Source organism: Pleurodeles waltl, chromosome 5 (assembly GCF_031143425.1).
Source record: "Pleurodeles waltl isolate 20211129_DDA chromosome 5, aPleWal1.hap1.20221129, whole genome shotgun sequence".
NCBI classification, from domain to species: Eukaryota; Metazoa; Chordata; class Amphibia; order Caudata; family Salamandridae; genus Pleurodeles; species Pleurodeles waltl.
Genome location: NC_090444.1, coordinates 575,809,037 through 575,821,842, shown reverse-complemented (window position 1 = coordinate 575,821,842; position 12,806 = coordinate 575,809,037). Strand labels below are relative to the sequence as shown.

The window sequence follows — 12,806 nt, the reverse complement described above, 5'->3', positions numbered from 1 at the left end:
TCCTTGGGCATGAACAATGACTCATAATTAAACTGAAATAACAAAGGTTACAAGAGGAACACCACATGAAAAGGGATAGGGGAAATAGTTATTAACTAGTTAAGGAAAACAGAAGTACAGCATTGTTTTTTTCCTAAAAATAAAAGTGTGGGGGCCTACGGGGCTCTCCATTTAAAATAAATCTGTAAAAAAGTGAAGGTTTATCAGGGTCTCTCCCATAAAACAAACACATAAATACCTGTGAGATTTACAAATCTGGTAATATGTAAGTGAAGAAGAAAAAAGCTTGTAAATGTCACAAAACTGCTGTTTATGGCTGAAAAGAAATTAGCCTTGGATGAAGACAAAATATTTCAACAGATATTATTTGAAAACACAGAATAGGCAGGGTGTCAAAATTAATTACTGCTAATCCTCAAGTAAATAATTGCCCCAAAATAAATATATAGAACCTCATTTTATTTTTCGTGAATGTTTTTTCATTTCGAGTCGGCTATTTCTTTTAAGAGAAGTACACAGAATTGACCAAATAGCCTTGTAGGCTGGCTATCAAAATTGTTTCAAATAATAGAATTTTCTAAGGGAAAAAAGTACACATATTTGTATTGAAAAGTGCGCTAGAATCCAAACCTGAGTAGGATGTTTTAGTGCCTCTGACTTTAATGAAGTTCCTCATTGACGAGAAAAATTATAACAGTTAAGTAGCTTCTTTCTCAGCCAACCAAATCTACATTTTTCCCCCTCAATCCAGTGATTGGAGTTCTAGCAAAAGGGCATTTGCCTCGTTTGAAATTGATTCAGAGAATCATTGGTTCAGATTCTTACATTTTATTTTGCTACATCCATGGATTGCCTGGCAGAATATGGATTTACTCTGTGAGCTCCTAGAGAGACATCAGCAAATTATTTTTTCGAGGAAATTAATTTACAGCTTGAAAGACACAGCAGGCAGACTTATACTTGACTCTGGAATCTAAAGGGTGCCAATTGTTTTCCCTAATTGTTTGGCAGTGGCATGTTCATCAGCATTGAAGAATGCTAAACTTACCATTCCGAAGCCACAAGCCTACCATTCCCAGTCTGTCCCTAGCAAAGTCAGCTCCTGAACCACCTCTGTAAAATTGGTGTTACCCACAAAGGGCTTAATCCAACATAGAAGATTAGTGAGTTGAAGAATCGATGCAAAAAAATAAAAAAAAAGTATTTTTATGTTTTACCACAAACAGGCTTGACTTTACTGAACACACGTCTTAGATGAAGAAGAAAGAGTAGCTGAAGTTGCCTTTCAAGTGAACCACACATAGTCACAGATCCTGACCCCTGTACCTCGGAGTAAATTTGTCATGGGTTCATAAAATACAGTTGGAGATACCAGTATTTAGTTCATCAGACTAACAGACTCTGGACTTGTGTGGACAAAAACATTTATGTGACCTTTGAGAGTGTACGTCTGTTTTTCAGAGGTTCCCATCAGGCCTTCATCTTACACAGGATTAGAGCTGTGCAAGTTGTCACTGACAAATTCACAGTAATTATTATTTGGAACTTTTCAGAACACTTTCTTATGACCCATTTTGGGGGGGGGGGGTGATGCACATTGTGGAGATAGATGTGCTAAGCAGGCTTTCTGATCTGCTGCAAGTGGGTTAGCAACAAAATAATTCACTGTTGCAGGCTTGATAAAGAATGTTCATCAGAGAGAATGATGCGAATAGTCGATTGTAGCCCTATGCCTCAGCAGTAATGTATAAATCTGCTTCAACATACCACCAATTAATCTAGCCTATACCACCATACCTTAATAAGTTGTGCTCCAGCCCTTAGAGTCGCTGGAGGGATAGAGGGAGCCTTGGGCATGAACCATATATGAAGGCACTTACTTTATGGCAGTAGTGACAAGGTAGTGGCAGCTAGCCCACTCTCCCCGTCTTGCCTGCTGTACCAGTGCTTTCCGTGGTTCCCACTTCTCTGCAGTCACTTTCCTGGATGGTTTTGTTCATAGACATGGTTCCAGAGCTGACACCAAGAAGCTCCTTGGAGGTTATGGTGTGCTAAAGGTGCATTATTCAATGTCAGAAAGGGCGGGAAAGCTCTGTAAGAGACCTGTGAACCAGTCGCTGCAGTTTGCCATTGTGGCATGCTGGATTTGGCCCTGTTTGTTCAAGCTGTGCTGCAACATAGTGTATGTCATAATGATTTTGCTTGCTTGATGTCCTTTATATCTCTGGAATACTCATTGATATGTTTTGTGTGTCAGTCTGGTTGCACAGAATCAGAAGTGAAGTCAACAAGATTCTAGGTAAGTGCCAAACATTAGTTAACTTACAATGTCTACATTGATTCGCATAACACACTGTTTGCCAGATATGCAGTTTATAAAGGTCTGTTCAAGAGACCTAAAATTGTGATGTGACTGGTAGTCTGCTTCAGGTTAAACCACTTGTGCTGAGGAAGATATGGTACAAGCTGTACCTTTAAAAAGGATTTTGTAGTCTTGCAGCTATAGGCCTCCTTAAGTATCTATTCATTTTCAGCCAATTTCAGACCTGTCATTATAGTTCCGACTGGACTTAGCGTGGCTGCTGCTAATTGCTATAATGTTTTGCCTTTTACAGACACTTGGTTGATGATATGTTGAGTGCTGATGATGTCAGTTGCAGTAGTTCCCAGGTCAGTGCAAAATCTGAGAAGAACATGGCTGATTTTGATGGGGAGGAATCTGGCTGTGAAGAGGAGCTTGTACAGATAAATTCTCATGCTGAACTGACATCTCATCTCCAACAGCACCTTCCAAATCTTGCCTCCATTTACCATGAACACATCAGTCAAGGTACTGTAATAGTAATTTCTTTGTGGACAGTATTTTCAACTGCTTTAACAGTGAATTCAAAATGAATTGTTCCAATGTAGTCCGGTACTTCAAGGTACTCTAACCTACCCTTAGTTTTCACCTACACTATTCTTAAGTAGCATGTAATGTGTTTACTACAATTCTAAATGAAAACACAGATAAGAACCATCACTTTGTTCTTTTGCTTCCATAATGTGAGAACTCCCCTTGAAGACGTTTAAAGTGTTTAATTTCTGCAGAATACACTAGATATTCCATACTTCACAAGGGTGCAGTTAAAACTTCCTTTCATATTTCACAACTTTTAATATGTAACAGTGGGCTAATGTTCTGTCAGTGCCTATTTACAGTTGTGCCCACTCAAAGTATGAAGCACAACTAGAACCCTTACAGGTATTGCCCTCAGTGCTCTGTGGGTTGTTTCATGAAAGTACATGTGGACCTCTAATTCGAAACACATCGATGTACCCACCCTATGCTATGCATGTAGGATTATAATATTGTATCACCATGGAGTTTCTGGGTAATGTTAAACATTTAAACGGATATAGACCCACTTTTTGCATTAGTCCCATTCAGGAACATGATGTTCACGGCATAAGGCTATATCATTGTTTTTGTTAAATTAGTTGGAACATCCACTTCTGCATCTCACATTTCTTCCAATCAAATGCAGCATCCGTTGGCTTCCATAGGTATGCACTCATATCAAATCTGTAGGCCAAACATTTGCAGAAATTAATTTATAGACTTTAGTCCCAAGTCTACATGTTCTGTTGCATCTTCCAGTTGTCTGTCCGCTACCAGTCAGTAAAACGAGGTTTTACAGGATTTCAATGTGCTGAAAGATTATAGCCATAATTATTTAAGGGCTCCTAGTCCTTCTTGTGATAGTAATTCAAAATGTCACTCTTGGCTTAGGCTATGCCTTGTTTTGATTTGGGCCTGGTGTAAGGACCATCCTCTGCAGGAATACGTAGACGATAAACTGCCGCAGATGAACATTACAAAAGGATGAGAACAAGAAGTAATTTATCTCTTATGGTGAAAGTGGAAAAACGTGTAAGCATTTGCCATTCAGAAGCCATAGCCAGAAGTGAAACTTGTGATGAAGGATTTACTGAAGAGTTGTGATGCTTATGTTTGGGACCCATTGTCCAAGTGCTGTGACGTTCTACATCTATATGTTTGAGCTCACAGGGTCTGTCTGGGTATTCAATATCTTTTTGCCACAGAATAATGAGCAAGACGTGTTGATTTGGTACACAATATCACGTTAGTGTTGGTCATCGGTAAATAATCAGGGGTGGTCTTTTAAAATGTCCAGTAACATTCCAACTATAATGAGCTAGGTTCTGAGGAATAACAGCTGATTAATGGCAAAACACCTTCCAGGTGTCAATAAATGTAAACGCAGATGTCATCAAGAGTAAAATTTGTGAGTGTCAGAATGGGGACTATACAAAGAAATTATGAAATGTCATTTTCATTATATGAGGAACTCTGCAAGAATATCTATTCTCAAGAAAACAGGATGCCTAAGTTATGTAATTATTTGGTGACATGAACTTTCAGGAAAAAAGTTTCAATAAGCCAGTACTTAAGATTCACTTTTATCTGCCCCCAGTGATGTGTAGGGCAGCTGAAGAACATGACTTCCATATCCTGGAGTCTAAGTGGGTGGTAATGTTTGGAAAACTGGCACTCTGATCAGTTAAAACCAATTTCTTCTAGGAATGCTATTTCCCCACCCGTTGGGACTGGGTGGCGCAAAGACTCCCTGGTGTTTCTGTCTCTGGCCTGCTTTTGCTAAGGTGATTCAAGAAGGTTGTGGCTTGAACACCACCAATTCCATTGTGTGGGCTACTGGCACCAGTGTTGGCATTCACCACCATGCATGGCTGTAGTTGGCTGGGTTCTCCTCCCTTATAGAAATGCCTTTCAATGGGACTCACCTGTTCGGAGTTAAGGCTGTTTCTACTCTAGAGCTTTTTAAAGAGAGCAAGTCTACTGCATTGCTCTCTGGCCTGTCTGCCCAACCTTGCCAACTGCAGCGATTCCACCACTACTTGCGCAAATTTGGTTGAGGTGCCCCGTACTGCTAGCCTGACCAGCCTCAACAAGGAACTAACATTTTTTGCGGTCGAGGCCATGGTACCTATTGCCATCGGACCGATTAGGGTATTTCTCACACCACAGCCATCAGTAGAATCTACTGATTATTTTCGGGTTTGCAGGCGATAACATCAGACAGGTATGTTCTTCATATCATTCGCAGGGGATATGCCTTAACTTTCCTCTTTCCGGCTGCACCTTCCCCCATACCCCCCACTAACCCTCCCCCTCCTAGGGACTGACAGAGGATCATGTCTCCATTTTACAGTAGGAAGTAGAAGCTCTTTTATCGAAAGGGGATGAGGAGAAGGTGCCAGTGCCAGAAGTAGGGCATGGTTGTTATTACTGCTACTTTCTGGTGCCCAAGAAAAAATGGAGGGCCACGGCCTAATATATCTGCACCTCTTCTGGAAGGAGAGATTCAAAATGCACGCCCTACCACTGGTCCTATCTTCCATAGTCTCTTGAAAATGGATGGTAGTGTTGGACCTGCAGGACGTCTGTTTCAATGGTCCCATCCTACTGGACACTTGGCGCTACCAGTGGTTTGTGGTGAAAGAAGAGTCATTTCCAGTTTGGGGTGCTCCCCTTTGGTCTCAGCAGTGCCCTTCGGTTGTTTACACAGGTGCTGTTGGTCACCTTCAGAGGTCAGGGGTGAGAGTTTTCCCCCCCTACCTTGACGACTGGCTGTTGATGGCGGGCTCCCCCCAGACAGTCTTCAACCACCTTAAGTCTGAGGCAAACCTCCTGTCACCCTTGGTTACCACTATCAATTTGCTGAAGTTACACCTAACTGTTTCTCTGACGCTCCCTTTCATGTGAGCCATTCTGGACTCTGGTTTTGTGCCTGTCCTCCGTAAAAGAGAGTCTAGAAGAGTAAATCTATGATCTCAATCTTTCAGCCTCGATCCTAGATTTTAGTGACGTTGGCTCTAAGGCTTCTCGGGCTGGTGCCTACTGCATTCTGCTGGTTGAGTACGCCAGGTGACAAATATGGGCTCTGCAATGCGATATGAAGTCCCAGTGGGTCCAGCATCAAGGGGACTTCTCCGATCACAGTTCGATTTCGCAAGAGACTCCAAAAGACTTGCAGTGTTGGTTGCTTGCCCACAGTTTTGTCAGAGGCAGGCCCCTATCTCTACCCCATTCAATACCAATGCATCACATCTGGGTTGTGGCGGCCATCTGGGAGAGCTGGAGAGCAGAGGACTTTAACGTCTGGAGTCTTGGCTCCTCATCAACCTTCTAGAGCTGGAGGCCATCCCCTGGGTGCTATAAACTTTCCTTCCAGCTATCAAGGGAAGGCTAATAGAGGTGCTCACAGACACAACCACCACCACCACCACCATGTGGCATTGCAACAAACAGGGCGGGGTAGGGGACAGGTACTTTGTGCCATGAGGTGCTGACCTTCTGGAAATAGCCTGTATCTCCAGGAAATTTTCCTGGTGGCGAACCATCTGGTGGGCTCTTTAAACACCAGGGCAGACAAACTCGGCCACCAACGCCTAACGAATTACGAGTGGCAATAACATCTGGAGGTCTCACAGGGCCACTTGCACAAATATAGAGAACTTAGGCTCAATCTGTTCCCCACTGACAACAAAATGCAATGTCAACACATCTGCATGTTGGAGTTTCTAAGGCGTCTTTCATTTGGAGATGTTTCACCTTGTGTGGAACTCTGGATTACTGTACGCATTTCCACCTATATCACTCCTGCTCCAAGTTCTCATGAAGATCAGGACCAACTGGACCCATTTCATCCCAGTATCTCCATACTGTGAACTTAATGTGTGGCACCCAGAACTCCAGGGCTTGAGCATATGTTCTCTGACCAGCTTCCCCCAGCCCCCCCCATCCTCCCCCCCCGGCCACCGGGTAGACCTGCTGTCACAGCAACTGGACCTTCACAACTCCACATTCATGCTTGGTGATTGAGCAGCCACACCTAAACAATCTCAGCCTTCCCCCGGAGGTGATGGGTGTCATCTGGGCAGCCAGATGTCCCTTGATGAAAACTGTGTATGCCTGTTGTTGGGACAAATTTGTGGGTTGGTGGGGCTCACAGGAGATTGCCCCCTGTGTCCCCATGGCGAGCTATCTGACATTCTTTTTTTGTTTGTTTTGTCTCTTGCCTGGTAAGGTTTTGTTTTGGACATGGTTAAGGGTTACCTTTCGGCCTTCTTACGGTTGCTAGATCAGCCCTCCTTGTTTGAATCATCTGTGATGCAATTTTTGAAACGCCTACAACCTATATTTCCGCTTTTTCCTTTGTAGTGCCCCAACATTATTCTGGCCCTCACTTAAGTGATGTGCACTCAGTTTAAACTGCTTCATAGTTATCATTTGCGGCTATTTTCTGTTAAGACTGTGAGCTTCCGCCTTTGTGTCAATCATTCATACACTACCTTCTTACTATACAAACTGGTTCTACAGACCTGAACATCATTGCTAACAAAATTTGTGATGTTGGTTAAACTAGCACCCTCCTGACCTTCTATGCTCTATTTCACACCTCTAAGGAGGAGGAGAGGCTCCATCACCTGGATTCCAAAAGAACGCTCAGCTTTTACATTAATAGTACAAAGAAATACTGAGTGGACAATCAGCTGTTTTTGGGGTTCTCTGGAGTTCTAAAAGACAAGGCAGAGCAGAAGCTCCGTTTGCGTGTTCGAGGCCCTCCTCCACCCGCAGGCATCCTCCTGCGCCTCATCCCTGGTGGCTAGTGGGCTCACTTGACCCGTGTGCCGCTTCCGCCGTCCTGTAAGTTGTTTTTTTAGCTTTTTCTGCGCCTCGCCGCCGGCGCTTCTGCCCCCATTGTGCCCCCCTGATTGCCGTCTCCCCGATCGTGTATTGTGCCATTATTGTATTTCTGATTGTGTGGTTTTCTTATTGTGACTGCCTTTAACTTTGCTCGTTTTCTGTGTTTTTGCCCCTTGTGCGCTCCCCGATCCCTGCCGCTGCCTCCCTGCGGCCCCGCCCCCCTCGCGCCCCCATTTGCCGCTCTCTCCCGCCTCCCAACTGCTCCTCCCTCCCCCCTCCCTTCTTAATGGCTGGCGCTGCGCGTCGCGAGTGAGCGAACTCTGACCTGTTTCAGGTCCTGAGCTCGCCCCCCACGACCGCAGCACCAACCTGCTGCCTCCTGCCTGTGTCCCCCGTCCACGCTGCCGTTTGCTTGTTCGAGGCCCTCCTCCACCCGCAGGCATCCTCCTGCGCCTCATCCCTGGTGGCTAGTGGGCTCACTTGACCCGTGTGCCGCTTCTGCCGTCCTGTAAGTTGTTTTTTTCGCTTTTTCTGCGCCTCGCCGCCGGCGCTTCTGCCCCCATTGTGCCCCCCTGATTGCCGTCTCCCCGATCGTGTATTGTGCCATTATTGTATTTCTGATTGTGTGGTTTTCTTATTGTGACTGCCTTTAACTTTGCTCGTTGTCTGTGTTTTTGCCCCTTGTGCGCTCCCCGATCCCTGCCGCTGCCTCCCTGCGGCCCCGCCCCCCTCGCGCCCCCATTTGCCGCTCCCTCCCGCCTCCCAGCTGCTCCTCCCTCCCTCCCCCCCTCCCCCCTCCCTTCTTAATGGCTGGCGCTGCGCGTCCGCGCCAGAGGCAAGCCCGTCTGCGCCCGTCCGCGCCTGGACCGCGCCCAGCGCCACCCCCCCTGGTCCTCACACCCCCCGCATCCGCTACTCAGCCAACGAACTCCGCGCTTTCAACACCGGCTCCTCCACGGAGTGCTTCCTGGCGTCCCCGAAGCACACTAAAGGACCTTTTTCCTGCCGCTCCTGCAACTTCTCCTGCATCAGATCGACAAAACCAACAATAGAATCACTCAACCCCAACCACCTGAACTGCATCCTCATCAACACCCGCTCCGCACGAAAACACGCCATCGAGCTCTGGGATTTGCTCAACTCCACTGCACCCGACGTGGCCTTCCTGACCGAAACCTCGGCTCCGGACATCGCCATCGCCATACCGGACGGTTACAAAATCACCAGAAGAGACCGAACCAACGGAATCGGCGGCGGAATAGCCATCGCTCACAAAGCTACCCTCAAAATCCACACCCACACTGACGACACCCTCAAGACAGCCGAACACCTCCACTTCCAGATCCACACAGACCCCAACACGACCCTCAGAGGAACCCTCATATACCGCCCTCCAGGACCAAGAGCCCCCTTCAGCGACACCATCGCCGACCTCGCAAGCACCCACGCCCTTGCTTCCCCGGATTACATCCTCCTGGGAGACCTAAACTACCATATGGAAAATAACAACGACGTCAACACCGCAGCACTGACCTCCAACCTCCTCAACCTCGGACTCCGCCAGCTGGTCAACACTCCCACCCACATCGCTGGACACACCCTCGACCCCCTCTTCACCTCAAGCAACCACATCTCGTTCAGCCACACCTCCGAACTCCACTGGACCGACCATCACTGCGTCCATTTCTCCTATAAGAAAACTACCGAGCAGCACCGCATCCATCTACCCCCCTACCGCCGCTGGGGCAAAGTCACCCAAGACCAACTGACCAGCACCCTCGTTAAAAACCCTCCACCCGACGCGACCGACCCGAGCACAGCCGCCATCAACCTCCATCAATGGATCCTCGACTGCGCCAACACCTTAGCCCCACTCAAGAAGCCCACCGCCAACCAAGGAAAGAAAAAACCAGCCTGGTTCACAGACGAACTGACCACCTCCAAAAGCCGTTGTCAGAAGCTCAAAAAGAAATGGATCCTAGAACGCACGCCCGACAACCTCGCCTCCCTCAAAGACGCAAACCGTGAACACCACCAACGGATCCGCGTCGCCAAGCGCGCCCACTTCACCGAACGCATCAACAACAACGCCCACGACTGCAAAGAACTCTTCGGCATCGTGAAAGAACTCTCAAATCCAAACGCCAACGACATCCCGCCCTCCCAGAAACTCTGCGACGACCTCTCCACCTTCTTCCACCAGAAAATCGCTACCATCCACAACAGCTTCAACACCGGCCCACCGCCAGATCCCCCCCCCGACGTCTCCAAACACGACTGCCGCCTCACCGCCTGGACCCACGTGGACGACGCAGAAACCATGGCAACCATGAACACCATCCACTCAGGCTCCCCCACGGACCCATGCCCTCATCATGTTTTCAACACAGCCAACGCCACCATCGCTCCCAAACTCCGCAAGATCATCAACCTCTCCTTCACTTCCGCCACCTTCCCGGACAGCTGGAAACACGCTGAAATCCAACCCCTCCTCAAGAAACCCAAGGCCGACCCCAACGATCTCAAAAACTTCCGCCCGATCTCTCTCCTCCCTTTTCCAGCAAAAGTCATCGAGAAGATCGTCAACACACAACTCACCCACTTCCTCGAAGACAACTCCATCCTGGACCCCTCACAATCCGGATTCAGACGAAACCACAGCACGGAGACCGCTCTCCTCGCCGCCACAGATGACATCAGACATCAAATGGACAACGGCGAAACCTCGGCCCTCATCCTCCTCGACCTATCAGCCGCTTTTGACACAGTCTGCCACCGCACCCTACTGACCCGCCTCCAGGAAGCCGGCATCCAAGACAAAGCCCTCCACTGGATCTCATCCTTTCTCTCCGACAGAACTCAGAGAGTCCGACTCTCCCCCTTTCGCTCCAAAGCCACCAACCTCATCTGCGGCGTCCCCCAAGGATCCTCCCTCAGCCCTACTTTGTTCAACGTCTACATGGCCCCCCTCGCAAAACTGGCCCGCCAGCATCACCTCAGCATCATCTCCTACGCCGACGACACCCAGCTCGTCCTCTCCCTGACCAAAGACCCACTCACCGCCAAAACAAACCTCCGCGAAGGACTAAAATCCATCGCCGAATGGATGAACAACAGTCGCCTGAAACTCAACTCCGACAAGACGGAAATCCTCATCCTCGGGCGCTCTCCTTCGGCCTGGAACTACTCATGGTGGCCCGCCGACCTCGGACCCCCACCCACCCCTGCCAGCCACGCAAGAAACCTCGGCTTCATCCTGGACTCTGCACTCACCATGTCCAAACAGGTCAGCACCGTCTCCTCCTCCTGTTTCAACACCCTCCGCATGCTCCGCAGAATCTTCAAGTGGATTCCAACAGAGACCAGAAAGATGGTGACCCAAGCCCTCGTCAGCAGCAGACTTGACTACGGCAACGCACTCTACACAGGCATCCCAACCAAAGACATCAAACGACTCCAGCGTATCCAAAATGCCTCCGCCCGACTGATCCTCGACATATCCCGCCAATGTCACATCTCCCCTCACCTGAGGGAACTCCACTGGCTCCCGGTGGAGAAGAGGATCACCTTTAAACTCCTCACCCACGCTCACAAGGCACTTCACAACGCCGGACCCTCCTACCTCAACTCCAGACTCCATTTCTACGCTCCCACACGTCAACTTCGATCCGCCAACCTCGCCCTCGCCGTCGTCCCCCGAATCCAGCGCAAGACCTGCGGCGGCAGATCCTTCTCCTTCCTCGCCGCCAAGTCCTGGAACTCTCTCCCCACACCTCTACGCCAGACCCAGGACCTCCTCGCCTTCAGGAGACTCCTCAAAACCTGGCTCTTCGACCGCTAACCGCAGCACACCTCCACCCGCCCCCCCCCCCCCCCCCTTCCCCCCAGCGCCTCGAAACCCTGACGGGTACATAGCGCGCTTTATAAATATCGTGATTGGTTGATTGATTGATTGAAGAGAACCATCTCCAGCTGGATCATGCTCTGCATTAAGATCTGCTAAGTATTGATGCAAAAAATGGCCTCTGGAAGGACTGCTAAGAGGACTTTTTCTCCACTTGGTCTTACCCAAGCGTCAGACTGGATACATATGCCAGGCAGCTATGTAGACGTTCCTCCATACAGTCACGAAACACTATTGTCTGGACAGTCAAGTTCGCTGAGAAGGACATTTTGGCCACTTGGTCTTACCAAAGCTTCAGACTCGGTATGAAAACGTTCCAGCAGTATTTCAGAGCGCTACGAGGTGGCGCAGTGTGGCTCTGCAATACTTTCTGGTTTGAGTCTGTCCACAGACTTCCCTCCATATAGGGACCACTTGGGTATATTGGTACCCTGAGGAAACTTCTGAGCTGGTAGCCAAGCCCTGCATAGTGTTAGTACAAGGCTTGATGCTTTCACGCTTAGAATATGAAAGCTCTGTGTCAGTGGAGTCCATAATCAGTGATCAAAAAACTTCAAGTAATTCAAAACACTGCAGCTTGGATTCTCCTAGGAATACTGAAAGACCAGTTCTTTTTGATCCACATTAGCCTCTGTACATTGGCTACTGATACAAAAGAGGATACAGTTTAAGGCCCTATGCCTGGCCCATTGGGCGATGCATATGAAGGGGCTGTTGATTCTACAACATTTGATTTGTCCATACTGTCCTAAGAGATTGCTGTGGTCCGGGAATCTAGGTCTGTTCGCCATTCCCAGAGTTAAGAATGCCTGGGGCGGGGAGGGACTTGTCCAGTGGTTAGCAACTAAACTGTGGAATACTTTGCCAGTGTCACTTAGGAAGGAGAATAATGACCTCAGGTTCATGAAACAGCTTATAACATTTCTTTTTATCAAAAAACAATGGTTTTGAGTCTGGTTTGCCCAATTTGCACTGGGAAGTTAGGACCAGCACTTCGATTGTAATCTTTGCTTGTCCCTGGATCATGACTAGGTGTTGTGTGAGGCATGTCTGGCCTTTTGTTCTTACAAAATACTTAGGCAACGTAGAGAACATCGTTGGGCCCACTCCACCATACAGACTCAACAAGTCGACGATGTGCCTGATATTTTCGGGGACCAGTCAGTAGAG

At 48.1% G+C, this 12,806-nt stretch overlaps 1 protein-coding gene across 2 annotated transcripts in view; it reads left to right on the top strand.

The window, feature by feature from the left end:
- The window catches only part of USP34 (ubiquitin specific peptidase 34), a 1,940,069-nt gene that overhangs the window by 268,879 nt on the left and 1,658,384 nt on the right, over positions 1–12,806 (top strand). For both annotated transcript variants that reach the window (XM_069234398.1, XM_069234397.1), the window contains one exon: positions 2,616–2,830. In XM_069234398.1, coding sequence (XP_069090499.1) covers positions 2,616–2,830 — 215 coding nt within the window. The remainder of the gene's footprint in view (positions 1–2,615; positions 2,831–12,806) is intronic.